Raw genomic sequence first — 27,548 nt, 5'->3', positions numbered from 1 at the left:
CAATAAGCCACCAAGAAAACTACAAAACTACCAGAGTCCCGATGAGTACGACGGCGCTGCTCTGGCCGCCCACGGCTATTGAAATTCGAACCACTGTACGATGAACAAAATGAAAACTTCAGTCCCCAGCGGTGGCACTGGCCACCTTGCAAGTGGTCAGTAGTCACTCGTGCCAGGGTTACTGCAGAGGCAGAGCTCTCATCTTTCCAGCTGCATGTCACCTTGCTGTCACCCGGGGAGACAGCTTGATGAGTCACCTCTCTGCCTCCTTAGCCCTCGGGAGACAGCAGGAGTGTGGGGCCGGCCCCCTGCGGTACTGGCGCCACCAGGCTGTGCATGAAATACACAACACCTGGAGGTTCCATAAGCGGCTCGGGCCTCTTGGACACAACACGGGCCCAGGGGACACCCTGTCCGTGACCTTTCCAGCACAGACTCTTCCAACAGCCCTCAGGGACTCCCCCCTTCCATGGGACAAGGGCTTGGCGGCCTAGGCTCGCCTTCCGGGATATTCAGGCCAGGGCCTCGTCACCGCCAGCCGGGTTCCTATCCCGGGAGCGCTGTGAACCAAGCGCGCTGCTATCTCGGCAGAGCTGGCGCCCGTGCATCACCTCCTCCGCGGGGCCTGCTACCAGAGTCCCAGGCGCCTGAGGGAGGAGGGGAAGCAGTTCTCCCCGCCTGCAGGCCTGTCCTCCGGCGCGGCCCCTTAGAGGAATCCGAGCGCGCCTGCAGCCCAGGGACGCGTGCCGCGCCTGGCACTCTGTGCCCAGGCCCCGGGGTCCTGACTGCACCAGGTCTTGACACCCCGATGTGTGTGAGCGAGGGGGGGAAGGGACGTGCGCCCCGCCCCCCCGGGGGCTGGGCTGGGGCCTGGGGCTGCTGCCTCTCCGCGCTCGGGCGGCAGGGTCGGGGGCGGGGCCTCGGGGGCGTGGCCTCGGCGCCCTATAAGTGACGGAGTGGGGCGCGCGCCCGCCCAGAAGGCGAGCGCGCAACGGCGGCAAACACACAGGCGATCCTCGGCCCGGCCTCCAGCGCCCTTCGTGCCCCGCGTCCGCGCGTCCCAGCCGCCCGCCAGGCCACCGGCCGCCCACCAGGCGCCCAGGCCCCGCGCCCGCCGCCCAGGACCGGCCCGCGCCCCGCCGGCCGCCCGCCGCCCGCGCCGCCATGGGGGTGGAGGGCTGCACCAAGTGCATCAAGTACCTGCTCTTCGTCTTCAATTTCGTCTTCTGGGTGAGCCCGGAGCCGCGGGTGGGAGGGCGCTCCCCGAGCCTGGCAGGCCGCGCCCCGCTAGGCCCTGCCAAGGGGGCGCAACCGGGCCGCCAAGTTGCAGGGCCACCTGTGTGCGCCGAGCGCGTGGTGGGGGGGTCCTAGGCCGGCGGGTCGCAGCGGTGGGGCTCGTCCGGGGCCGCCGTGCCCCTCGAGGGCGGGGCGGGGGGCTCCAAGACGGGTTTCGGGCCTCTGCGCGTCGGGACCCAGAGCCCCGCGGCCGGGCCGGGCCGTTTGGGGACCTGGGGTCTGTTCCCGGTTGGTGATGGTGGTGGTGCGGTGGGTGCGCGCTCCGAACCCAGTACCCGGCCACTGCTCAGCCCTCCTGGCCGCTGTTTCTGGGACCACCCTGCTTCTCGGGGACTGAGGGGCTCGGGGGCGGGGCTCCAGACGCCCCGCCCCCATGAGCTCATCGGGGCCACCGCCCCTAGATGGGCGGCCCAGTGCGGTGGCGGGCGACGCACACTCTGCCAGAGTCTTGGGGACCGTCCACCCCATCCTGGGCCCAGTCCAGTTCACCCTCCTGCCTGCTGTCGCCACCCAGAGGGTCGTATGGGGATCCGGGCCGGGGCGAAGCGCAGAGGGGAAGCGCCCAGGGCCCCGGGTGGCCCGCGTGCTGGGGTGCCTCCTCCCCGGTGCCCCCAGCTTGTGGAGCCCCATCCTCCTCCCCTCCTTACCCAGCCTGACCTTCCAGCCCGTCCTCCCCCTGGGGCGCCGTGGAGGCTGTGAGGGGCAAGGGGCTGGGCGGGTGTTCTGAGTTGGCACAGGCAGGGAGCCTGGAGACCTGGGGTTTCCGAGCCCCAGGGGTGCCGGGGCTGGGTGGATGTCCAGGTCCGGGCTTGGGAGGCCGCTTTGGAAAGAGGAGCCCACGGGTTGGACGTCTCAGGGTGCGGGAGGGTCTCCTGGGGTCTGTGGGCTGCTGGCCTGAGTTGTGTTTCCTCATCAGTCTTCACTGCTGGCCTGTGACTGATGGAGCTTTGGCTTTTGTTTCCATTTCCTGTCAGTGTTGGAATTAGGGGGGTGGAGATCTCCTTCTGGCCCGGAGAGACCAGGAGTGGTTGTCGGGAGCCCCTCTCACAGCTGTGTCCTGCGTCCCCTGCGGTCCCCTGGGCAGAGTGACCCGGGCCCCCTCCTGGCCCCTTCTTGCTTCTCTGCCACCCCAGGCTGCTCACCCCTTGTCACGGAGGACCAGGACAACGTCTGGTGGGTGCTTTCTTAAGTTGACACTGGGAGGGTAAACTTTTAAAATGGCTCCTGGAAAAGTGTGTGGGCCTGGGGACATCTGTTTGCCATCTGGACGGCCAAGGGTGCCAGGGTGGACCTCGGGGCACTGAGGTATTTGGGGTGGGGAGGGCAGGGACTGGACACGGAGTGGAGGTGTCACATCCTCCCTGCAGGGGCACCGGTGGGGGTCCTGTAGCCAGCAGCCTCTGCCCTGGGGGTGGGAGCGGTTAGGCTGTCAGGATGGGCCAGGGTGGGCCGGGCAGCCTTTGCTGAGGGGGTGGGCTTGGCAAGGGGTGTCACCGGGACACCCCTCTGCCAGCCCCTGAGCCAGTCCGTACCCGCAGAGCCTGGGAGGGCCCTGGTGGGAGGGGGAGGGGGGCGGAGGAAGGGGACTTCGCAGGAGTGGATTCTTGCCTTTGGACTGAGTGTAGGGGCGGGGTAAGTCCCTCCCACCTGCACAGCCCGGGAGGTCTCCAGGGCAGGCTCCCCCCGCCCCCTCCTAGCTCAGCCTGGGTACCTCTGGTAATTTCCCAGGCAGCAGGGGTGGAGGCCTGACACATCCCCACCCCCACCCTGGGCCACTTTGTATTCGGGCTTTAAGGAATTGTTTCTGAGGCCTCTCCCCTTCCCTCCCTCCCTGGGCATGCCCAGCAAACCAGCGGAGCATTCGCTTCCAGTGGCAGCAAGGCCCCACCCACCCATGCTGGGCCGCCCGCCCCCCCCCCCCCCCCCCCCGTGGTGGGATGCCACGCTGAGCCAGGCGGGGTGGGGGTGGGGGGGGGTGGGGGGCGGGGCTCTCTGTGCAACCCCTCCCCCAGCATAGCTTGGCCAAGAGCATGGTGCCAGGGGTTTGGACCTCGGTGGAGTCCCCACCCTGCTGCTCTGGTCCTGGGCTTCCTCCCTGCTGAAGCGGGGGTCCTTCCCCTGCGGTTGTTGTCGGATTAGTTCAGGAAATGGGTGTTGGGCATGGTGGCTGGTAGGGAAGACCGCATTCCTTGGCCAGTGTAGGCAGTGTCTTGGGGAAGGGGCTTAGACGCCTGGGTGCCTGGGAGGCCCCCGCAGGGTCCAGTGGGTGAGGGAGGGCCCCTGGTGTCCAGCCCCACCCACTCACCGTGCACCCAGCCACAGTGCAGTAAGGGGGTGCTGGGGGTGGGAGCTGGGTCAAGAGGTTGAGGATGGGTGTCTGGACTTGGATCCGGGCTTTTTTCTTTTGGCTGTGTTGGGTCTTCATTGCCGTGAGCGGGCTTTCTCTGGTTGCGGCGAGAGGGGGCTACTCTTCGTTGCGGCGTGTGGGCTTCTCATTGCAGTGGCTTCTCTTGTTGTGGAGCACGGGCTCTAGGCGCGTGGGCTTCAGTAGTTGTGGCTCGCGGGCTCTGGAGCGCAGGCTCAGTAGTTGTGGCTCGCGGGCTCTGGAGCGCAGGCTCAGTAGTTGTGGCTCGCGGGCTCTGGAGCGCAGGCTCAGTAGTTGTGGTGCACGGGCTTAGCTGCTCCGCGGCACGTGGGATCTTCCCGGACCAGGGCTCGAACCCGTGTCCCCTGCATTGGCTGGCGGATTCTCAACCACCGCGCCACCAGGATCTGGGCAGGGTCCAGTCCCTGGATCTGGGCACTTTTTAAAGTTTCATTTCGAGAGTAAAGCCTTCCCCCGTGGGCGGCAGCATCAGAGGCAGGCTGGCTTGCTGTCTAAGAAGGAGCCGGTCACCATGCGCGCCCACACACCCCAGCACACACACTTGCTGTCCCACCTCTCTGCGCCAGACCCCGGGGCCCAGGCTGTGTGCACTCAGCACGCCTGGCCCCGGCCTGCTTTGGGGCCCCCTGGCCAGGCGGGCCCGGAGGCCCGGAGGTGTGAGGTGGGGACACGGCGGGAGGAAGAGCAGCAGCCCGGCCCGAGCTGGGGAGACGGTGCAGGTACTCCACCAAGGGCATGGAATTCCTGCCGGTGGGGTGGCCCGGGAGCTTCCTGGCGAGGTGACTGGGGCTCAAGGCCTGCTGCTGGAGCAGCTCCGGATGAGCAGAGGCGCCTGCCGCTGCTTCCTTGCTCGCCCCGCTCGAGTGGGCGACCTGGGGCGGGTGAACGCCCTGTGTGAGCCCCGCTTGCCTCATCTGTGAAATGGGTGTGATCACAGCCTCTCCTGCCCGGGCCTGGCAGCTCCTCCAGCCGAATGCCGTCAGGGCTTCCTTCCAGAGGTAGCAGGAGCAGGGCAGCCAGACCTGGCTGGGAGTGGGGCTGACGAGCAGCCCTGCTAACTGGCTTTAAATTCTTGCTTCCGGATCAGCGCATGGTTGTCTATCACTTAGTGGTTCTGTCTTCTTCCTTCTCGGAGAGGGGACGTGACCCCGGCCGGCTCTGGCTGGGGGCAGGGATTTCCTGTTTCCTGGTTTCAGAGGGAGGGCAAGTGGGCTCCCCTGGTGCCCCCGGGCATCTGGCTGCCACGCTTTGGGGAAACGGCTGTTGGGCCAGGCCCTGCTGAGAAGAGGAAATCTGTGGTCTGTGCCCAGGACAGGCTGGCCCCAGGGAGAGTGTCTGGGCATTACGGGGTGCAGAGCTGGAGCCAGAAGCGGGCAGCCTGGGACCCTGGCCGGCTCTGCTCCAGTGCCGATGCGGTGCCCGCCCTGTGGGGTTCCCACCCCCACCCCCAGCTCAGTGTGCCTCCAGGAATTGAGTTCACCCCCAATCCCTAACTCATACTGCTTCCAAGTCCAGACAGGGAGATGGGCCCCCCAAAGCACCCCCGTCCCATATAATCTACACCCCCCCCCACCCCCCCCCCCCCCCCCCCGCCTTCATTTCAGCGCCTGAAATCCCACGACAGGGAAGAGCCATGAAAATCAATAAGGTGTAGAGTCCGGGCACCTGTGGGAGGGGCGGACGTCACCTTTGCACTTGTGCAGCGTTTTGGAGAGGGCCCCAGGTAGGGGTGGGGGAGAAATGCGGGGACCCTGGCTCTGCCCACCCCCCGAGACGCAGGCTGGGCCCGCAGCCTGGGCTGGGGCTTTCCGCCGTGGATGCAGCACGCCCCCGTGGCCGGGACTCCTCATGCTGCGCGGAGCACCAAGCTCACTTCGAATCGGCCCTTTCCAGGTGTCCTGCAGGTGTGGTGTGACCCAGCACACCTCCTTCCAGAGCCTCTGGGCTTCAGTGCCCCTCCCCCGCCCCCATACTTTGTACTGTGGGGCCTGGCCTAAGCCCCTCCTTCCAATGGCAGAGCAGGTGCTGCTTCACGCAAGACCACCTGGGGCTCCAGGTGGGCCCCCAGGTGCTGGGGGAATCCCCACAGGCGGGCAGGGGTCCTGGCCCCAGGGGTGGCCGATCAGTTGGCAGTAGGTCTCCCTTCGCTGGCCGGCCACCAGCGCGTGGTCGCAGGGGTGCCTGTGGGCGCGTAGCCGCCCTCCCTGGGCTCGGCGGGCAGGGAGGCACCTTAGAGCTGGGGCTCAGTGCGTGGTGGGGGAGGGTGCTGAGGGCAGGGTGGTCGAGGGCCCAGCCGTGGGGGGCCGAACGCCACAGAGGCATGGGGAGCAGGCAGCCGCCTTGCCCTCTTCTTTGAAGCCATGCCCCTTCTAACTTTGGAAACTTAGTGCTTCCCCTGCCCCCAGTTACTGGGGTAACGGGATGATTGTGGAGAAGGTGAAGGACAGGAAACTGGGACCATGCGGGGTGGGTGGGTGGGCGGCCCCCTGGCATCCCGAGCCGTCACACGGGAATCTTCTGTACCACCTCCCACACGCAGGCCGGCCTGGGTCATAACTCTCCCTCGGGGAACGTCTAACGGCGCCCTGTAACCCGCCTTACCTGTCACATCACCTGCAGCTGGGCGTTGAGTTTGGTAGCCAGCAGCCAGCTCCTGGCGGGATGTGGAGGTCAGGCCGTGACCCTGGGGCTGCAGGGGAACAGAAGGAAGGACCCCGGGCCGCCCGCCTTCCTGGTCTCCAGTCCCGGGTGCTGGGAGGCCTGAGCCCCAGAGCTTGACGGCATTGGTCTCGGGGCGGGGGGGGCCCGGCGGGAAGCACCTTCTGCAGTCCTGCCGCCCCCGGAGCTCACGGGGAGGCTCCCTCTCACACGGCCCAGGCCCTCTCTGCTCCGCGTCCCGGGGGCTCGGCCGCCCGCCTGCTGGACGAACAGCCTTCCCCTCTGTCCCCGAGATAACAGCTCGGGCGCACACGAAGCCCCACTCCCCTGAGCCAGGCGGGCACTGGGCTGGAGCCATGCCCTTTGCCTCCAGCTGGCCCACTGGAGCGATAAGGAGACCGAGGCCCCAAGTGCCCACACGAGGAAGTGGTGGAGGCAGACTGGAAACCAGGGCCGGTCCTTCAGCCACTGTGGTTCGCGGCCGGCATGGCTCCAGGCAGGGGCCGGGGCATCCCCAGGGGCGGGTGGCTGTGCCTGGGTTTGCACGGGGAGCACGTGGCAGCCAGAGAACCCCACCTGCCCCGGGGCCCCTCCGCTCACCTCTGGCCCCTGCCTGGGCCCACCCACCTCCTGTCTTCCTCCCAGCGTTTGCCCAGCCTACCCAGATCCTCCTTGTCGGATGTGTGCGCCCCGCTGCAGCCCCTCGAGTGCCCTTTGCTGGCAGGTGGCTGGGACGTCTGTGTCCACACGCCCCTCGCTGCAGGGGCTGAGGGGACAGAGGGACATCCCACAGGAGGGGCCCTTTCAGCCAGTGGGGTGGGTGTGGGGCCGGGGAGCAGGCCGCTTCCCGGCCTCCCCGCCTGCAGTGGGTGGTAGGTAGGCTCGGGGATGGGCCCAGGAAGCAGCCGGGCCCTGCGGGTTCCCCAGGCCCACTCTGCTGTGCCCGGAGAGGTGGCAGGGTGTCCTCGGGGGCCTGCACTCCCCTCCCGGTGACAAGGGGCTCCTGCATCCCACAGCTGGTGGGGCCCAGGAGGGCCAGTGTCCTCTTCCGCCCCCGCAGCTATTCTTAGAGGCCAGTCCAGGCGGCTTCCTGACGTCGAGGGGCCTGGAGAGTGGTTTCCGCTTCCTGGCTGAGGCGAGGGTCCCTGCTCCTCTCTCTGTACTTCCTTCCCGCCTTGAGCTGGGTGGCCGTGTTCCCGGAGGGCGCGACAGGGCCATAGGGTCGCTGCCCACCCCCCGGGAAGGCTGAGTCGGGCCCCGCGTCACCCTGTTCTCATGGTGGGTGGAGATGGAGGGTCCGCCTTCAGGGACCCAGGTCCCCGCCCAGCCCAAGGGTGGTGGCTTCTGCCCCCACTGACCCTCCACATCCCATCCTCAAAGGGTCTTTGCTGCACCTCTCTCCTCTGACTTATCCCGGTGTCTGCAAGGGCGTTTCCTGCCTGTGGCCTTCACTGCCCTCCTGGGGAGGGTCTCCAGGCCCCCAGGACCTCCTGGTTGCCGAACTGCATGGGCACTTCGTGGCACATTTTCCCAGCAAGAGTGTGCACCCCTTGCGGTGGTGGGTTAGGGAGCAGAGCGGCTCAGAGCCAAGGCCCTTCCCGGGTCACGACGGAGCTGCCCCCTCTATCATCTGTCTCTGAGAGCATCAGCGCTGCTAATTAAGGGAGCACGTTGATGCGTGGGTGTCCCTGTCACTCCTGGAACGCGTGGGCAGGACTTGGGGTGACCACTGGGCCAGCACGTGTGGGTGGGGAGGGATGGAAGACAGATCCCAGCTCAGCTCCCACTCAGGGCCTGGCAGGAGCCGGGGGTGGCGGGGGGGGAAGGTTGCCCCAGGCCTGCCCGGGCAGCACCCACTCCTACGCCCTTCCAGCTGCTTCTTGGAAACGCCGACAGGCCGGGCAGGAACCCAGTGTACTTGGCAGCCCCCCCCTCCCCTTTTTAGTTGACGCTATTATTTATTAATTCTCGGAAAGGAGGAAGAAAGAAACAGAAACTGCATCTTTCATAGGATTACAAACAGTCCGTGCCGGCCCCTGGTGTGGAGCCCTTCAGTAATCCCAACAGCTTAGGGGCTCCTTCCTGAGCTGCTCGCCAGCCCCACCCGAGCCAGAGCATCTCAGGATGCAGGAGCAGGTGGCAGTGGCACTTCTGCCAGGCCAGCTAGCAGGAGAGAGGGAGGGGGTGAGTGACGAAGTGTCAGACTCTGCCACTGATCAGCCTGCCCGGAAACTCCTGCGGGTGGCCACAGTTAACTGCCAGCGCCGTCGAACGCTCTCCCTATATACGGCGGCATCATCTGAGCGCTCTGCGTATGTCAGCTTGTGTACTTTTATTTTATGTTTTGAATTTTATTTTGTTTATTTTTTATACAGCAGGTTCTTACTGGTTATCTGTTTTATACACATCAGCGTCTACATGTCAATCCCGATCTCCCAATTCATCCCACCACCACCCCACCCCCTCTTCCACTTTCCCCCCTTGGTGTCCATACGTTTGTTCTCTACGTCTGTCTCTATTTCTGCCCTGCAAACCGGTTCATCTGTACCATTTTTCTAGGTTCCACATATATGCGTTAATATACGATATTTGTTTTTTTCTTTCTGACTTAACTTCACTCTGTATGACAGTCTCTAGATCCATCCACGTCTCTGCAAATGACCCAATTTCGTTCCTTTTTATGGCCGAGTAATATTCCATTGTATATATGTACCCCATCTTTTCAGCTTGTGTACTTTTAGTTCCTCATTATACACACCAGGATATTGGAGGCACAAAGGTGCCGAGATGGTCCTGAGATGACCCAGCAGCCAGAGGCTCTGGGGGCCCTTGGCTGCCACACTCTGATTCCCACCCAATGCGAGGACTGAGTGCTTTCCGTTAAGTCTGGACTCTGTTTTATAGTGGGCATAAGTGTTGCTTAGTTTATCCAGTCCCTTCTTTGACCCTAAAACCTCAGTTCTGTGGACAGGACTTCGGCGTTTCCAGATGCTTGCTGTTGGCCGCTAGAAGCCTGGGGGTCCTCACCTTGGTGGACGGTTGGCATGAAGACAGCAGGCTGGATCCTTTGGGACCAGAAGAAACATTTACCCCTAAAGGCTTTGCTGCTTAGAAGTTCAGTGGACGGGGATTTGGGTGTGTGGGGTTTTTTAAACAGCTTTGTTTGACATAGCGTCAACTGCATGTTTAAAATGTACAGCTTGGTAGGTTTTGACGCAAGGAGGCACCTGTGAGACCTAGAGAGTGGTCCACCAGGAGAGTGAATGTATCCATCACCCCCAGAGGTGTCCCCGTGGCCTTGGGATCCCTCCTCCCCGTCCCAGGCCACCCGCTGGCCTGTCATCTGTGCCTGTGATCGGCATTTCCTGTACTTTTTATATGAACGGAATCGGAAGGTGGTGGTTTTTCCTCTTGGTCTGTTTCTGAAGATCCGCGGGATTATCTGGAGATTCACTCTGGTGGTTGTGTCAGTAGTTCCAGTAGTTTCTTCCTTTCCCCTGCTGGTGGGTATCCACCCACTGACCACTTGAAGGACATCGGGTTGTCCCCGGTTTGGGGGTGTTACCAGGAAAGCTGCTGGCACGTTTGTGTGGGCACGAGCTTCCACCCCCCTGGGGCAGTACTGGGGGTGCAGGGGCTGGGCGCACGGCGGGTGGAGGGGTGGAGAACGTCCCGAGGACCCGAGCTCTGCCTCCTGTGTCCCCGCTGCTCCCCACCCTCGCCTGGGGGCCTTCTCACTTCAGCCCATCCCATAGGAGCTTGGGGGTGTCTCACTGTGGTTTGATTTGCATCTCCCTGTGACCAATGACTCTGCGTGTCTTTCCACGCGTTTATCTGCTGTGCACATTTCTTCTTTGGTGACGTGTCCAATTTTTTTTTTTTTTTTTTGCCCGTTTTTTAAAAATCGGTTGTTTTGTTTTCTTGTCATTAGAGTTTTGCAAGTTCTTTATAAATTTTGGATACGGGTCCTTTGTTAGCCGTTTGCAAGCCCCGGTCTGTGGGTTATCTTTTGAAGAGCAGGCTTCTTTCAGACCTCTGCTGCTTCTGGGACCCCTGCCCTGCCCTGGGCACCCGCTCCCTGCAGAGGCACGGGTCCACCCCACCCTCTGCCTTTTCTAACGGTCTGGGGGGGGGGGGATTCGCACTGCTGCCTTTGCCCTTCCTCTGTAGGTGACCTTAGGTGAATGCCCATCCCACCCCCCGAAACTGGGGGTGGTCACTGCCACCATTGCCTTCAGCCAGGCCCACCCCAGCGGGTCTGTGCGGGGCCTGGAATGACTGAGGACCGGCTGAGGAGGGTACACTTAAGCACCAGGCTCTCCCCTGCCTGGAGGCAGGACTGCCTTCCCTGTTAACCCTTCAGGAGGGGGGCTGGAGCCACAGGGGAGCCTGGAGGCTGCTGTCCCCCCTCCGCCCCTGCCCCCCGCACATCCTGGGGCCTGCAGTGGAAAGCCCTTCCCGAGACCGGAGAGCTGGGGACTTTGCCTGCCACCCCACAGTTAGCATCTGGGTGCTGGGATAAGCATCACCCTCACAGCACTTCTGTTAGGACCAAGTGCCCTAGATGGGCTTGTCCCCTTGGCTTCTGGGGTGAGGGGCTGCATGGGGAAGATGGGGGTGGTCCCAGCCCAGCCAGGGGGGCGGGAGGCGCCACTCCACGCTCAGCTCTCCTTACCGATGGGGATACTGAGGCTGAGTCAGGGTTTTCGGCCAGGCCTCTCTGACTGCAAAGGAGGCCCAGGACAGGGCTCCCCCTGCCCCACCCCCTCCGTCCTGGAACGTCTCACAAAGCGGTCTCTGGACCACAGTTTCAAAACAGAATAAGTGGCGGTTTCTAGCCAGAGTTACCACGGCAACCCTCAACCTCACCACTGCCTCCCCTGGAGCTGCAGATGGCAGCCAGCTCCGGGAGAGCCGGAGGGGCAGGACTCCCTCCGGAGCCTACCTGCCCCGTCCCCGCCCTCCCCCTGCCCCTGCCCACGTCCCGGGCCCTCCCCCCCACTTGTGGGTGTGACAGGCACCCGGAGCAGCCGCGGGACGCCGGGAGTTCGGCATTGCCCTCCCAGGGGTGCGCAGGGCCCGGGTGCCCCGGAGGGACCCTGCCGGTCCCGCTGCATGTGCTCCGGGAAGAGGGAGAGCAAGCGTGCTGCCCTGGGTGTGGGGAGTGGAGTCCCTAGTTGAAAGTTTGGAAGAGGGGGCAGAGAGGGTGCCATCCCGCCCCGGGGGGCGGTGTCGACAGCACCACCTTCAGGGGCAGCCCAGCTGCTGCCGGGCACCGACGGTCCCAGCAGTACCCACCAGCCTTATCGTCCACGGAGCCCAGCGTAGGAGGGCCTGGGCCGCGGCCACGGGGCTCCTGGCCTCCCCGCCCCCCATCAGCGCCCTAGCGTCACCTGCCTGGAGATCCCTGGAGATGCTTGGGGCTTTCCTTGGGGCAGCCCCTGGTGCTGGGGCTTCGAGTCTCACACGCTCTACTGAGCCTGTCTCGGGGCCGTGCTCCCTGGCCAGGGCCTTGGGGGCAGGCACTGGGCCGGCCAGGTGGTCTTCTTGGGGTCCGCTTTTTGGTTTCTCTTCCTCATTGGACACGTAGCTGACGGTCTGTGTAGGAGCTGGTGCTCCTAGCTCCAGGGACAGTTGCTGCCTCGGGGAGGAGGCCGGGGTGCGGGGGGCGGCCCGGGCGCTTGCCTGGGTGGGTCAGATGCTCAGGCGTGGGCCTGCTGGGCCTGGTCTGGGCTCACCCTCAAGGACAGACCCCACCTAGCACTGAGCCACTGTGCTCGCAGGGGCATGAGTCAGCCGGAAGCCCGCGCCCCCCCCATGCCAGGCTCTGAGCAGAGCTCCCTTTCCTGCCCGCTGCTCAGCGCAGCCTCTGCCTCGCGGTCTCTCTGGCGAGCACAGCGAGCTCCCTTGCTCCCCCGGCTGTTTCTCGTCTCCGCGACGGCAGGGAGTTACCCCACAAAGCCCCGGCCCTGTGGCTTCCCGGCTGCCACCGGCCCCAGCAGCCTCTGCCAACCACACCAGGGCCCCAGTGGCATCAAGTGCCCACCCCCTCCTTGTCCTGGCAGCAAAGATGGGGCTCCCGGACGAGCTCGGGACTCTTGGGGCAGTGCCACGCCCCGGAGGAGGGCCCAGCGTTCCCTGGGGTGCTCGGGGTCTGGCCAGATTTAGCAGATAAAGTACAGGTCATCAGTTAAACTTCCGCTTCGGATAAACAGTGAATACTTTTTTGGTATAAGTATGTTCCATGCAGTGTTTGGGACACACTTATACTAAAGAAGTGTTTGTTGTCTGTCTGAATGCAGATTAACCAGGTGTCCTGCATCTTACCTGGCAGCCTGTCTGGGAGTCTCACTCCAGTGGTGCTGGCGGGAGGGTCGGGGACCAGCCACATGGTCCCCCATGCCCAGGCCCCCCGGGGCATCTTGACAACCAAGGCAGCAAATCAGACATTTGGAGCCAACGGCAGGCCCAGACCCCAGGGGCTAGTGAGTCCTGCCTGGAGGGAAGCCCTTCACGCAGACCCAGCAGACAGGAGGGTTCGGCACCCTCCTCTGTGTGTGTGTGTAGTGTGGTGGATTCTCGCTCACCACTGCTGGGCTCTGGGCCACGAGTGACACCGTGCCCTGCTCTTTCCCCAGCTGGCTGGAGGTGTGATCCTAGGCGTGGCCCTGTGGCTTCGCCATGACCCTCAGACCACCAACCTCCTCTACCTGGAGCTCGGAGACAGGCCTGCACCCAACACCTTCTACGTAGGTAAGTGGCAGAGGACGGGCTGAGGGACCCCGGCCAGCTCTGGGCTGGGGGCCGGCACGAACGGGCCACTGGAGTGTGTGATCATAAGCTCAGTAAGGCCTCAGACAGGCTGTCAGGGAGGGCTTCCAGGAGGAAGCAGGGGCTGAGCCAGCTCAGCGGGGCTGGCTTCTTGCTGGGGCAGGGAGGAGGCCAGCCAGGAAGGGCTCTTGGGGCCAGAGGGTGAGACGGAGCCAGAGAGCAGGTGGGGTTATGTCAGCCTGGGGGCCTTGAGGGTCCCCTCCGGAGTTGGTGCAGTGCCTGCCTGGGCCGGGGGTGCTCCCAGGGAGAGCTGGAACTGGGGGCGGGGTGTGTGTGGCTTTTGGGGACCCCACCAGATCACCTCTGGGGTGGGGGCAGGAGCAGGAGAGCGGCAGCTGGGTGGGGCGGGGGCAGAGGGACATTCGGGAGGCCCGACACAGGGGCGTTGCTGGGCAGCACAGAGGTCCCTTCCAGTGGGGGGGGGACCAGGAATGTCTAGTGGCGCTGAGACTGGGCCGCGCCTGCCCCTTTCCCCTGCACTCCCCTGTGTCATATGGTGGGTGTTTCAGGGGAGGCTTCCTGGGAGGGTGGGGCTGGATCCCGGAGCCCCCCGGGATGGAGACTCGGGGCCTGCGTGACTCAGCCCTGCAGCCACACCTATAGCCGCCGTGTGAGGCTGCGAGTCTGCCTCCTGGGCGCCCGTGGCGGCCCCTTCGGGGCGTCCGTCAGGCTGGGGGGCGGGGGGTTTGGGCCAGCGGCCCCTGGGGTGGGGGTGGGAGTGCCGGAGGAGCGACGGAGGGGCGGGAGGGGAGAAGGGGTGCCCCCTGCCTCCTGCTGGGGCCCCGCCCCCCATCAGGGAAGGTGGGGCCTGGCCCTTGTGGAGCTCTGGGAGTGTTTGTTGAGATGCTTCTGTCCTTTAAAGGACTGGCTCCTGGGCCGGCCCTCTCGCTCCCACAGGCCGAGCAGCAGGCCAGGGGGCCTTCGGGGCTCAGGGCGCCCTGAGGGGCCAGCAGCCACCCCGCGGCCTGGCGCGCGCCCTCCGTCCTGTGTGGACCCCGCACGCGGGACACACGCTCCGCTGCTGAAGCGGGAGTGGCCCACACGCTCACCGTCCCGCCCCGCCCGGGGCCGTGGGGCTGCCTGCCCCCTCCCTGCCCGTGGCCGTCTGGGGCTGTGGCTCCCAGGGCCAGCCGTCCCGGGGAGGGTCCCGAGCCCTCTTCCGCAGGTTCCTGGGCTCCCCCCGCGCTGTGGGGCCCCTCACAGGTCTGAGTCTCAGGAGGAGAGGGTGAGGCCGCCCCCCGAGAGGGCACGAGGGGTGTGTGACCCGGGGCCCCCGCACACGTGCCAGGCCCCCTCAGAAGCAAGGCAGTCAGCTGGGCCCACACGTCTGAGGACGCAGGAGTGTCCTCTGGGCCCTCGAGGGGGGTTTCTCTCCCGCGGGGCTCCTCCCAGGCCTTTCCTTTCCCTCTCAGAGCCCCCACGGGGGTCTGAGCCAGCACGTGCCCGGGCCTTCTGTCCCAGTGTGGGAAGGGCTGCTGCCACCTCTGCATCCCCATCTCTGGGACCTTGGGTGCAGTGGGTGTGGGCTCTGCCGGTGGCAGAGTTGAACCGGCCCCAGGGCGAGCAGTCTGGGAAGGGGTCCCTCCCAAATTGCTGGGGACGGGGCCGCCAGCCTCGTGGCTGGGGCGGCTCCTGCTCTCAGCCCAGCGTCTGGCCCAGCAGGCGGCAGAGAGCTGAAGGCTCCCCTGCTTCAGGCCAGGATGGGGCAGGAGCGGCAACGGGCTGCAGACTTGGGTTAGGGACACAGTCCGGGCCAGGCGCGCAGACGTCTGGGGGGACCTTGGCGGGAGAATGGAGGCGGCGGGGCTGTGCTCAGGCTCTGGCGGGGAAGTGGTCCCACGGGAGAGGCTCGTCGGGGGGGGGGCAAGGCTGGCGTTGGAGCAGGTGTCCCCCCGGTCCACTCACTGGGGGCCGCACGTCACCTGGGGCCTGACCCTGGCTTCTCCTGGCTCTGGAGAATCCTGCCCTTGGGGAAGCAGTGCCGGCTGCTGGGGAAGCAGTGTTAGCTGCTGGACCACCCGGCAGGCTGGGTGCCAGCCCCTGGGCCTTCTGCTGTGTCCCCGTGGGCGGGGGCCTCTCAGAGCCCCTCTGGCCACAGAGCTCCTGCCCACCCAGGGCCGGCCTTCTGGAGCCTCTTGCTGGCTCCGATGCAGACTGGGCCTGCCAGGGAGGTGGGGGAGCAGATGTGGGCCCTGACAAGAGCTCTTTGTCCAATGCCAGGCAGCGGGGGTGGGTGAGCTGGGCTCGCTCAGCACCCCGGGCAATGCTGCAGGGCCCAGGAGGGTCCCGGACCTCACTGGCCAGAACCAGGCCGTGGGCTCTAGGTGGAAGCCCGGCACCTTGGGGGGGGCTTGGGGCTGGGCCTGGGGGGGTGGGGTGGGTCGGGTACCGCCTCTGGGTCTCCCAGCCTCTCGCAGGACCCTCCAGAGCCCGGAACGCCAAGGTGCCCCTCCCTGGCGCCCTGTGCCATCTCGCTGAACCTCAGGTAGTGATGTGGGGATGGGGGTCTCAGGACCTGAGCAGAGGACACCTGGCTCAAGGGTGCTGTGCCCGAGTGAGGCGCTCCCGAGGGCAGGCCTGGCGGGAGGCTCCGTCTGGCCAGAGGGGAGGCCCCGTGTGCTTTCTGAGCCCAGCAGTGGGTCCTGGCCCCCAGGCTCCTTCTCCAAAGCCTGGCCAGGCAGGGGCGACGGGCCCTTGGCACCGGAGCCCTGGGACCCATTGTCCTAGCACTGTGGAGGGGGCTCGGGCTGCCTGCCCGCCGCGTAACCACGGCGACTGGGGGGGTGGGCCCAGGTCTGCTGGTAGGACTAGGGTTGTGGGAGGTCCTTGGAGAGACGTGGTCCGCGTTTCAAGGGGCGCGGGCCCCGCCTGGGTGAGCTGTGGACGCGGAGAAGGGCCGCATGACCAGCAGTGGGTGCTGGGCAGGCCAGGGGGGCAGACTGACCCCGTGTGCCATGCTCGAGCTGTCCCAGCCGCCAGGCCTCTGCGTCCAGCAGGCTCCAGCCCCCAGGGTCAGGGCCTCAGAAGCCGGGTAGAGCCCCCTCCTCTGAGCAGAGCAGCCGGACTCGAGCCCCCGCCTGAGAGGGCACAAGTGAAGTGGGGTCGCCAGACCCCTGGGCTCACCTCCACCCCACCCCACGGGCCAGCAGCTGGGTCCTCTGCGCCAAGACGGGGGTGATCCTCCACGGCGCCCCCAAGTCCCGGAGACTGCGGGAACCAGAGTGGGTCCGGGCTGTGGCGTCACACTGAGTTCTCTGAACACTCACCACGGGCCGTTCGGTCCTGGCCTCGGCAACGCCGGTCTCCATCCACGTCACAGAGGAGGAAACTGAGGCCTGGAGAGGGGCCCACACGGCCCCGCCGGGCTGCCAAGCCCTTGCAGCTCCTCTCCAAGCCACCGGGCATCTGACGTCTTCCCAGCAGGGCGGGCGTCAGCGCCTGGTGGCCCCTCCAGAGTCCTGGGCAGTGGGGTGTATGTACGCAGCCGGGGAGGAGGGCTTCCGGGGGCGCTGGGGCCTCTGGGACGTCAGGGCATCGGGGTGTCTGTCTGTCCTGCCTCCTTGGGATGTCAGGGCGCTGAGGGCAGCCGTCTCTCCCCTGCAGGCATCTACATCCTCATTGCCGTGGGTGCTGTGATGATGTTTGTTGGGTTCCTGGGCTGCTACGGAGCCATCCAGGAGTCCCAGTGCTTGCTGGGGACGGTAAGGCCCTGGGCCGGGGCTGGGCTGAGGGTGAGGGCTGCGGGGCCGGCGGGGGGCAGAACCGGGAGCTCCGGTGGAGACAGAACGCCTTCAGTCCCCGATGTGGAGCTTGGTGCCCCCCCCTTGCCAGTCTGGCCCTGCGGACCTCCCCCAGAATGCCAGCTCTCTGGTTTCCCCGATCGGGTCTCAAATTCCTCCGAGGTGGACTGCCGTTACGTCTAGTTCTTTGTCTAGTTCCTACTGAGTTCCAAAGTTGCTTTTTCTCTTTCTTCCTTCTTAAAAAAAGCCACAGATATAATAGGGAGTGAGTCCCGGCCCCAGTGCCAGAGCCAGCCTCAGGTGGCCCTGGGCATGTCACCCACCGACGGACGGGAAGTGGAGGCCTGGCTGTGCTGCCCAGGGCCTGGCGTCTGGGAGACGCGGGCTGCAGGAGGCTGTGCCTGTGTCTCCGGTGGGCGAGCCCAGGCGCACCACGGCGACCCCCTTCCCATGGGCTTTGCCTCCCTGCCCTTTCCGACCCACCCAGAACCTACCGTGTCCTCCCCTCCCACACCCACCCCATCCTGTGGAGCCCAGTCCCTCGGCGATGATGAGAACATTGGCATCTCGCTGCCAGGCTGAGTCCTAGATTCTGCTTCTCGGCTCCACGCCTCTCATCCCCTGTCGGGTCTTGGGTGGGTGGATACCAGCGGCCACCCCACACACGCCGGTCGGTCACTGGGGCCTCAGGAAGCCCCGGGCCTTCTCTGGCCGGCTCTGACCTCCTCTCTCTGCCCTCCCCTCCGCTTTTCAGTTCTTCACCTGCCTGGTGATCCTCTTTGCCTGTGAAGTGGCCGCCGGCATCTGGGGTTTTGTCAACAAGGACCAGGTGAGCCAGTGTCCATGGGGAGGGACAGGGGGGCTGCTGGTGGGGAGGGAGGAGGGGCTCAGGCTGCGGGGGAGGGGTCAGATTGCAGGGTGCTTTGGGAGGGCTCTTCCCGGTAGGAAGCCCACAGAGGGCTTTCTGGAAGAGGCAGCATGGTGACCGAGTGGAAAGCAGGGTCACCTCTAGGGCTTGGTGGCGGGCAGGTCTGTCCTGGGAGTGATACCTTCCGGGAGAGCCAGGCGAGGGCACGTCTCGGGGGGGACAGTCCCGCTGTGCTGTGACCGCCTCCCTCCGCAGATTGCCAAGGACGTGAAGCAGTTCTACGACCAGGCCTTGCAGCAGGCCATCATGGACGATGACGCCAACAATGCCAAGGCCGTGGTGAAGACCTTCCACGAGACGGTGCGGGGGCGCTGGGGGAGGAGGGGAGGGCGTCCGGGGGGGGGCCGGGGAGGGCGTCCAGGGGGACTGGGGGACCAGGGAAGAGGCGGGGGCCGGGGAGGGCGTCCAGGGGGACTGGGGGGAGGAGGGGAGGGCGTCCGGGGGGCCGGGGGACCAGGGGAGAGGCGGGGGCCGGGGAGGGCGTCTGGGGGGCCGGGGGACCAGGGGAGAGGCGGGGGCCGGGGGACCAGGGGAGAGGCGGGGGCCGGGGAGGGCGTCCAGGGGGACTGGGGGGAGGAGGGGAGGGCGTCCGGGGGGCCGGGGGACCAGGGGAGGGGGGGTGGCCGGGGAGGGCGTCCGTGGGGCTGGGGGTTTTGTCCTCTCACTGAGACCTCAGCCAGGAGCAGGAGGGGCATTGGGACCTGGGGAGATTCTGAGGGACCTGGGGGTCCCCGGTGGGAACTAGATGAGCCAAGGCAGCTGGGGTGCAGGGGTCTATGTGCAGCACAGCTGAGTGCGAGGAGGGGGCGGAGTGGGCCGCTGGGCTCCGTTCTCCCCCTGGAGGGGACCCGCCCAGCCCCCCGCCCCCACGCCTGGCCGGCGCAGCTCCTGGGGCCTCTGTAGCCTGCGGACCACGTGTTCAGGGCTGACGGCGGGCGCCCTCCATCTCTGCAGCTTAACTGCTGTGGCTCCAACGCGCTGACCACAGTGACCACCTCTGTGTTCAAGAACAGCCTGTGTCCCTCGGGCGGCAACGTCATCAGCAACTTGCTAAAGGTGTGTGGTGATGGGTGGGGCCTCCCAGGGTGGGCCGGGGCCTGCTGCCTCCCCCATTTGGCTGCCACCCCTGGTGGGTCCTGGGCGGTGGCTGGCCCTCTCGGGGCTCCCGCTGGCAAGGGCAAGGACACGGCCATACTGGGCAGTCCTGTGGCTGGAGTTGGGGCTGCTCTGCCTGGGAGCTGCGGCCAGATTTTTGCTGCCGGCCAGCCTATGGGGAGGCAAGGCTCTGGCCCAGGTTCCCGATGGGGGAGCCCTCCGAACCTGGCATGGAGGTGCCCTGACCTCCCGGGTCAGTCCCATCGTGGGTGCTTCCCAATCTCTGAGTGCAAGAGGGCGCACACGGCACACTCGCCATTTCCGTGTTTGTTTAAAACGGATGTGAGTTACAACCTGGCAGAGACCAGGCCCTGTTCACACCTCCGCTGAGGGGTCCTGGGGGGCAGGGCTGTGCCCCTCTGTGCTCCTTCTGCAATGCCCCTGGGCTGCGGCCTCGCCGGGGGCTGAGGACGGGCACCTCTGACTGCTCTCTGGCCGCCCCCGCAGGAGGACTGCCACGGGAAGATCGACGAGCTCTTCTCGGGGAAGCTGTACCTCATCGGCATCGCCGCCATCGTGGTGGCTGTGATCATGGTGAGTGGAGCGGGCCGGGCGTCTGCTCAGGGCCCCGCCACGGGTCTCCGGGTGCTGACCCACCTGCCCACCCGCACCCCCTTCTCCGCAGATCTTCGAGATGATCCTGAGCATGGTGCTCTGCTGTGGCATCCGGAACAGCTCGGTGTACTGAGGCTGAGGCCGCAGGGAGGGCCGCTGGGACCCCTGCAGTGCCCCCAGAGTGACCCGGACACTTCTTGAGAAGGGGCCGTCACCCCCTGTGTATATAACCTCCTGGTATCACTGCTACACTTATCAGCCTTTTTACTTTTGAGGTTTTGTTCTTGTCCTGAAGTTCCCTGTTGCTTTCGGGGCTGATGTCACCTGTAGGTGGCATGTGAGTGGCCCTGGGGACTGCAGGGCAGGGGCCCCCTCTGCTTTTGGGGCTGCTCGGGGGCGCTGCTTGCTCAGCCGGGCTTCTCCTCGGGGCCACGAAGGGCCGTCCGGCTGAGCTGCGCCCTCCTACCCACCCGTCCCCATGGGTGGCACACGCTCAGCCTTTTTTAATCCTTGTTCCTTTCCGGCCACCTGTCTCGAGAGCCGGGTCCACGAGCAGCCTTATGCCTTCAACGCACCTCTCCTTTCTAACGCGTCACCTTTGATTGTAATTACATCTTGAAAGTCATTCAATAAAGAAGGAAAAATCAGGCATGCTACCACAATGTCCGGCCCCTTCCTGTGCCCGTGGTGTCTGAGACCCAGGGGCAGCCCGAGGGGCCGAGGAGCCTGGCGCAGGCGGTGCTCAGCTCTTTGGACCTCGCTGGGCCCAGGCTGTGCCGCCGACCCTGTTGGTGGGTGTCTGTGGGGCGCCCAGAAGGACTCCGCGGAGGGCGTGCCCCTTTGTTGGGCCTTGTGCCACCTGGAGCAGCCCCCACCCCCATTCCTTGTGAGCCACTGCCCAGCGGGGTCTGTGCGGGGCAGGCAGGCGGCCCAAGAATGTGGTACAGGATGTGGGGCCCCTGCAAGACTCGCCGGGGCCAGCTCAGGAGGATGGACGCACTGCTCCCTCCCAAGGGTCTGAGGGGCTCTTCTCTGACCTTCTAGTTGCTTGCAGACGTCCCATCAAGGGGCTTGGGTGGCCACATCTTGCAGGGGCCGGAGGGCAAGGCCTCAGCCACTACCTGGGGGAGCCTACCTGGCCCACCACCGTGGACTGAGGCCCAGCCACCTCTTGGGTAGGCTGCTGCCCCCAGCGGGAATGCTGGGTGATGTCACCATGAGCTGCATGCAGGTACCCCCCTGCATGTACATTAACTTGACCTCCTGAGACGAGTCCCTGGCTGGGATTCATACGTCAAGGGCACCCTGGGGCCTCCTTGGGGGGGCTGATTTTGGAAACTAACCCCAGCCCTGCATTGGGGGTCACAGGGCCTCAGCGGGCCTGCCCTTCCACAGTCCAGGGGGGTGCTGGTGGGTTGGGAAAACTGAATGGCCCAAGGAACCTGCTCCCTTTTTTACTTCTCTCTGTGCTGCGAAGCCCTGGGAACGTCCTGGCCGAGGCCTGGGTGTCACCCCTGCTAGCTGCGGTGTGAACTAGCTGCCTGCGGTGGCCTGGATCCCACGTTCCTGGTGAGGCCCTGCATGGGGGCGGCCTTAGGGATGATCAGAACGGGCCCTGTTTCCCCTCTGGGTCCCTGGGCTAGGCCGCAGCATGGCCTGAACGCTGGATTCCCGGGGTGCAGCCCTGGGCGAGGGAGAGCGCTCTGGCCGTCCAGCAGGCGAGGCGCCAGCAGGTAAAGGGCGCCGGCCGCCTGGGCCCCGGGCCGAGGTACGTGCGGCCCGTCCAGGGGAGACCGGGATCTGCCCTGCGCTTCGGGGCAGAAATAACCAGTCAGGCCATCGGCCATCGGCAGGAATAGGTAAGGGCGCCTCTCCCAGGAGGGCTGCCGCACGGCGGGCCCGGGCAGTCGGGAGGTTGGGACAAGCGGGCAACGTGGGACACGCCCAGCTGCCCGGCTCCCGGGACCCACGAGGGCGTGGCCGGCCGCTCCAGGCCAGGACCGGAAGTGCCCGGGAACGACGCCGCACGCGTCGACGCACTTCCGGCCCTCGCGGCTTCCGGCAAGTGGCGCTACGGCCCCGGGAGCGCGGCGCTGGCCGTTAGCCCTCGAGCATTTTGGGAGTCGTAGTTCTGCCTCCCAGCCTCCCTCCTGGCCTTAGTCAATTCCGGTCTCTTCGCGAGAGAGCGCCGTTTCCGGGAGGGAAGACAGCGAATGCGCAGAGACCACACTCCCGATAGGCCTCGGGAGTAGCGGCCCAGTGACTTGTGGGAGGTGTAGTTCTTCAGGCGCGGAAGCCGCGGCCGTCGGCCGGCAGAGGACTCAGTTTCCCAGAGGGCCGAGCGCGGCGCAAGATGGAGGCAGCCAGGCTGCGGTGAGCCGGTAGGTTTGTGGTGGGGAGGATGGTGCTGCTGGGCGGTCGGGCTTCGGGAGGCTGCCGTCCGCAGTCTGCTGCGCCGAGCAGGGAGACCCTCGTGAGGCCCGGACCCTTGGCCCATCCACGCGAGTTGGCCCCAGAACTTAAGCCCCCGACACGGAGAGCCTGCTGGGCACGGGCCGAGGCCCTGGGCGCGTGGAGTGGAGAAAGTCAAGGGTCCGCCTCCCAGGGGAGCGAGACAACCGGCAAAGAAGCCAGTGTTCCCTGGGACCTGGCCTGCCCGGACCCCGACCCTGAGAAAACCCCGAGCCCCCCAGGCCCTCAGCCTGTACTCAGTCCTGCCCTGCGCTGAGCTCGGGAAGTTCTCAGAGAACTCAGAGACGCAGACCTCGCATTCCCTATCTTGGGGCGCGATCCCCGTCTCTCCGCGGCGTGTCCCACTCACCACGGGCGTTCCCGCGGTTTCAGGGGACGGGGTTGCAAATTTAGGAAGCCGGAGTCAGGTTGGAACTCCAGCTTTGCCTGCAACATACTGTATGACGGGCAAATTCTCTCCCCGCTCCGGTCCTGCCAGCTCTAAAACAGACACCATTGGCGTTTACTTCGTGTCCCTTTCCTGGAGTTGTGCCTTCAATTTGGGAGTCACGCGAGGCCCAGAGGAATGGAGATCTTGCCTGTGTTTGATCTGGTGCCGGGCACTCAGAGCCACTCCTGGTCTGCCTGGCCTGGTCCTCGGTGGGTGCACGAGCAACGGGTCACCGTGGGCGAGGGAGGCTTGGTGGGAGGAGGGAGTTGGTGGACGGAGGGCTGTGCGGAGGGTGAGACTGGGCTGTCCTCCGAGCCTGCAAACGAGCTTCAGGGTGCCTGGTGACACTGGAACACTAACCAGGTGTTGGCAGCACTTCTCTGCTTAGCTGGGAGAGTGAGGGGTGTGCGGAGGAGCACAGGACAAATGCCCCAGGAGCTGTGGGGCTGGCCTCTGCGGAGCAGGGCCGCTCCGGCTTCCTGAGCGCTTGGCCCGCAGATGCCAAGGATGTGTCCGCAGACTCCTGGAGCTCCAGGGCGTCTCACAGCGGCCAGGAGCACACCTCCTCCCCACGGAGCAGGCAGGCGCCCGGCCTTTGTGGAGTACTCGCTGTCTGCCACGCACCACGCACCGTGCTTGGCCGAGAGAGGGAGTGCAGAGCAGAGGTCGCTCTTGGCCCCGGGTTCAAGCCCTGGCTGGCTGCTTAGACCCCCCTGCAGCAGGCCTCCTAGTGGCTTTAGTCAGACTGGCTGGAGAGGGTTGAATGAGGTGACACGTCAGAAGGACCGGCTCCTGGGCCTGGCTGTGTCAGGGGCTCCGTAAACCCAGGCCCACTCCCGGGGTGGTGGCTCCACTCCAGCATGTCTGCCGTCTGGTCTGAGGCTGCCTCTCCCTCCCTGCCCTCAGCCAGCCACTGAGCCGCTGAGCAGAGCCGTGCCTGGGGGGGGGCCTTTGCGACCAAGAACCTTCTCCAGCGCTCGGCCCACCAGCCGTCCAGCACAGGCGCCCAGCAGCCAGGGAGGTAAGAGGAGGGCTTTCGGGGTGGGGGGCCTGGCCGTTCCTCCTTGGACGCAGCTCTTCCTGCTCATCCTTCCCCGGGGTGGTGGGTCTGCAGGAGGGACTTGTTCTGAGCTGGTGGTGTCCCCAGTGACCGACTCCCTGGGCTGCTTTGGTGCAGGTGTGGCGTGGCTGGGGGACACATGGCTGAGGCGGGGGACGGCCAGCACGTCCTTGGCTCCGGGGGCGACGCTCTGCCTCCCGACCCCGTCTGCCTCAGCGACTCGGACTCCGACCTCAGCCTACCCGATGATGCTGAGGTGGAAGCTCTGTCTCCAGGGGCGCCGCCCGGGGAGGCCCTGGGGGATTCGGGCCCCGATGAGCCCCCCTCGCCCCCCAGGCGCTTCCCCACAGCGGCGGTGCAGCCCTTCCACCTGAGAGGCACGAGCCCCACCTTCTCCCAGCGCAGCCACGACATCTTCGATGGCCTGGAGCGGGCAGCCAGGCGGGCTCCGCCCTCTGCGGCCCCAGCCGGCCCTGGCGACAGTGGGGGCTTCCGGCAGCCGCCGACACTCTCCAGCCAGCCTCCAGCGGGGGGCCCGAGCAGGGCCACTCGGAATCCCACTCCCCTGAGGGTGCCCCCCGTCCCTGACTACGTGGCCCACCCCGAGCGCTGGACCAAGTACAGCCTGGAGGACGTGGCTGAGGTCAGCAAACAGAGCAACCGGGCCGCCGCCCTGGCCTTCCTGGGCCCCCAGAGCCTGGCCGCCCCCAGCGACTACGTGCCCTCCTTCAACCAGAACCCCTCCAGCTGTGGGGAGGGCCGGCTCATCTTCACCAAACCGGTCCGAACCGGCGAGGCCCGGCTTGAGAAGAGGAGGGTCCCGAGGAAGGCAGGGGAGCCGGGTGGGGGCACCCGTGGGATCCCGGGAGCGGCGGGGGGCGAGGGCCCCGTGGAGCTGGCCCACCTGGCCAGGCCCGGGAGCCCGGAGGCCGAGGAGTGGAGCAGACCCCGGGGGGGCCTGCAGGAGGTGGGTGCACCCGAGGGGGAGGCCCACGCGGGGTCTGGGGCCAGCGCCCTGCCGGTGGAGACGGTGGGCTTCCACAGCAGCAAGAAGCGGAGCAGGGGCCAATTCCGGAGCAAGGGCAGCAGCCCCGAGGCCCCAGGCGCGGAGGTCTGAGTGGGGAGACCGCCTGGCCGCCTGCCCGCCCTGGCTGAGCTGGAGGGACGGCCGCCACTGTCCCCCCGGGGTGGCTTCAGGGGTGGCTCAGGCTCGGGGCCCCACCCCCAGGGAAGGGAGCCAGCGGGCTGCCTGTCGGTGGCACCAGCGGCCAGGGCAGAGACCTTGCTGAGGGTGTGGGCCAGGGGATGGCGGAAGCCCTGACCCACCTCGTGCCCAGGGGGACAGTAAAAGCTCTGGGTGTTCCTCAGGCTCCGTGTCTCTTTGTCACCCCCCCTCCGCCCAGGACTGTGGCCAGGGCCCTCTCTTCTCTCCAGACACCCCATCACCCTGTTCCCACATTGGAGCCTCCCAGCTTAGCGTCAGGGGGTTCTGAAGGTTTTTAAATGAAGCCTGTGTTCCTCAGTGGCACGTCTTCCCAGCCTAGCTGAGGTGACCCCCTCCTCAGTCCAGAGCAAGAGGTGGAGACCCCAGACCCATCCACGGGCGGGCTCACAGCCGCTGGTGTGCAGCCCCTGCCTCCAGCGTATGCCTGTAGACCCCAGGGCCGGGAGCGGGGAAGCGGCCAGCTGAGCGGGCGCCCTCTCCAGCCCAGACCAAGCTCGCCCTTGACTCTGTCCTACTCAGGCTGTGTGAAGATGACCGGTGTCCTGGGACAGTGTCGCCAGGACTGCTGAGCTGCTGTGCAGGGCGATGAGGACGGTCCCCAGAGGGTGCTGGGGAGGTAGCCGGGAGTGGGCGTGGCTCTCCTGTGACAGCACTTGGGGTTGGCCAGCCCGTCGTGCTGCTGAGCCCCGGGCCTGGCCCTGCCCCTGCTGCCCCTACCCCAGGGCTCCAGGTCCCTAAGGGAAGGAGAGACCGGCCTGGCTGGCCACTCAGCTGGGGCAAGCTCAGGAGCCCAGACCCCCTCCCCGCAGGGCAGGAAATCCCTCTCCCCCTGCACGTGCTTTACTGACCACCTGACACCTCCCAGACATCCCCGGGGTCCACTCATGTGGGGCTGCAGCCCAAGGTGTGGGTGTGCTTTAAGATACAGCAGCTTTGGGGGCGGGTCCTCTTGGGGAGGTGACCCGCAGCTGCTGCCCAGGCCGGACAGCCCGGCACTCACCGTGCGAGCTGTTGGGGGCGTGCGGTGGCAGCCGACACACACAGTGAACACTCAGTTTTGGGTCTTAAAGGACAGAAATTTCAAGTGCAAAAGTTTCAGAAAAAGACCAGTCTCTTGGGGGGCGACACAGGTTGGGCATGGACTCCAAGGCAGCTAGCTGCCCACCTAACGGGAGGTGCCCCGCACAGGGCGCTCAGCAAGTGTCTGCTCTCCTGGTCCTGGCTGGTTGGTTCTGGTCGGGGTCCTGAGGGCCCTGCCTGTCAGGGAGGGCCCACGACACACCGCTGCACCCCGGGCCCAGGACATCCAGGGAAGGTGCCGGGCAGGGCAGCGAGTGGTTCCTTTTGGCAAAGCCCCGAGCCACATCCTGCTGGGGGGGGCTCCACTGGAGGTGGGGGCAGGCCGGCATGTCCGTGGGGCCTGGGGCTCTGGGAGAGGTGGGCCCCACGTGCAGACGGTCCAAGTGGCTCAGGTGTTCGAGGGCAGCCGGCCAGCCTCTGGGTGTTTCCTGCTTCCCAGGCCCCCTCCACGGGCAGCAGAGGCCTGTGGGTTCCCACCACTGAAGTTCCGGGAATCTGGTGGGGGAAGGTAGGCCCCCCTCCTCAGCTGCTGGGTGCCCAGTGGGGCAGCCGGAGAAGGGAGAGGTGGCCCTGGCCGGGGGCGGGGAGGGCAGCAGCCCAGTGGGGCCAGGCAGAGGCTCGGGAGTCTGGGTGGCCACACCCTCACACCCTGGCTGGGTCGGTGGGCTTCATCAGAGGGCCCCTACCCACCCTGAAGACCGTGGTCAGCCAAAGGCCATCAGAGACGTAGGCCGGGCCCCTCCCAGGACAGGTGGGAAGCGGAGGCCCAGGCCAGCGGGCTGGCGGTGGCTTGCTCGCGCCCACCCCGCCCCAAGCCCGCCCAGGACGTGGGGGGACAGCCACACCTACCGTAGTAGGTGTTCCTGCGGGCCAGCGTTTCAGCCGTGGAGGAGAGGAGCGTCGTGCAGTAGTTGCCCTGGAGAAGGGAGGCGCGCTGGGAGCTCCCGGGCCAAGCCCTGTGTCCGCCTCCCCCTGCCCACCGGCGCCCGCACTGCTCTGTGACCCAACTCTGGTGGCTGCCTCTCGAAGGAGGCGGGGTGGGGGGGGGGGCAAGGCCCCAGCAGAGCTCTGTCCGGGGTCGGGAGGGAGGCTGTGTGCTGGACCGGGCCGCATCCATGCCCCTCTCAGCCCGTTTCCCCTGCTCAGACCCTGTGACGTGAGAGCCCACGCCAGCTGTAAGGCAGCCTGATGCCCAACAGTGATCCTGGTAAAGATCTCACAGCCCCCAGTCCCATGGCGTGAGATCCGGCCCCTCACCAGCTCCGCCGGCGCCTCTACTTACCGGCACCCTGCAGGCGAGGCGACCAGCGCTCCAGGCGGGGCCCTTGTCCCTGTAAGCCGCCCCGTGGGCTCAGCACCCCAGGCCGCCTGCCACGCCCACCCGGGGGGGCGGGGCCGGGCCGGGTCCCCATACCTGTGGGCCGTCTCCCGCAGCAGCTCCTCCCCGCTGTCCTTCCTCGGCTTCTCCAGCTCGCTCAGGAAGTTCTCCTTCTGCACCGCCTCCCAGGTGACCATCTTCTGGTCCAGGGGCTCCGGCAGGTCCCTCTCTGGGAAGGCCAGGCAGCCTCAGGGGCAGAGCCAGGCAGGAGGAGCCCTTCCTGTGGTGCGCCAGCCTGCAGGGTCACTGCAGACGCGGCCAGGGCGCGCTGCCCCTCCCCGGGCCCAGGGCTCCCCCCCCCCCACACCCCCCTCGGTCCGGGCAGCTGAGTCCAGCCCAAGCCTCACCCAGGTG

At 66.3% G+C, this 27,548-nt stretch overlaps 2 protein-coding genes across 3 annotated transcripts; both read left to right on the top strand.

Moving 5' to 3' along the window:
• Positions 1 to 975: 975 nt before the first annotated feature.
• On the top strand, positions 976 to 20,205 carry CD81 (CD81 molecule). Its single transcript, XM_068555264.1, has 8 exons — positions 976 to 1,230; positions 12,979 to 13,093; positions 16,775 to 16,872; positions 17,666 to 17,740; positions 18,035 to 18,139; positions 18,794 to 18,895; positions 19,442 to 19,528; positions 19,620 to 20,205. The coding sequence occupies exons 1-8, from the start codon at positions 1,165 to 1,167 to the stop codon at positions 19,680 to 19,682; spliced, it is 711 nt and encodes a 236-aa protein (XP_068411365.1). The 5' UTR covers positions 976 to 1,164; the 3' UTR covers positions 19,683 to 20,205.
• Positions 20,206 to 21,725: 1,520 nt separating this feature from the next.
• On the top strand, positions 21,726 to 24,874 carry TSSC4 (tumor suppressing subtransferable candidate 4). Of its 2 annotated transcripts, XM_068556503.1 has the most exons (4): positions 21,726 to 21,930; positions 22,500 to 22,660; positions 23,358 to 23,472; positions 23,629 to 24,874. In XM_068556503.1, exon 4 carries the CDS (start codon positions 23,651 to 23,653, stop codon positions 24,626 to 24,628), a length of 978 nt encoding a protein of 325 aa, XP_068412604.1. In that variant the 5' UTR covers positions 21,726 to 21,930; positions 22,500 to 22,660; positions 23,358 to 23,472; positions 23,629 to 23,650; the 3' UTR covers positions 24,629 to 24,874. The 2 variants fall into 2 exon arrangements, with proteins under 2 accessions (XP_068412604.1, XP_068412605.1); XM_068556504.1 differs by lacking the exon at positions 22,500 to 22,660.
• The last annotated feature ends 2,674 nt before the right edge of the window (positions 24,875 to 27,548 follow it).

This window comes from Eschrichtius robustus, chromosome 11 (genome assembly GCF_028021215.1).
Source record: "Eschrichtius robustus isolate mEscRob2 chromosome 11, mEscRob2.pri, whole genome shotgun sequence".
NCBI classification, from domain to species: domain Eukaryota; kingdom Metazoa; phylum Chordata; class Mammalia; order Artiodactyla; family Eschrichtiidae; genus Eschrichtius; species Eschrichtius robustus.
This window is presented reverse-complemented; position numbering and strand designations above follow the sequence as displayed.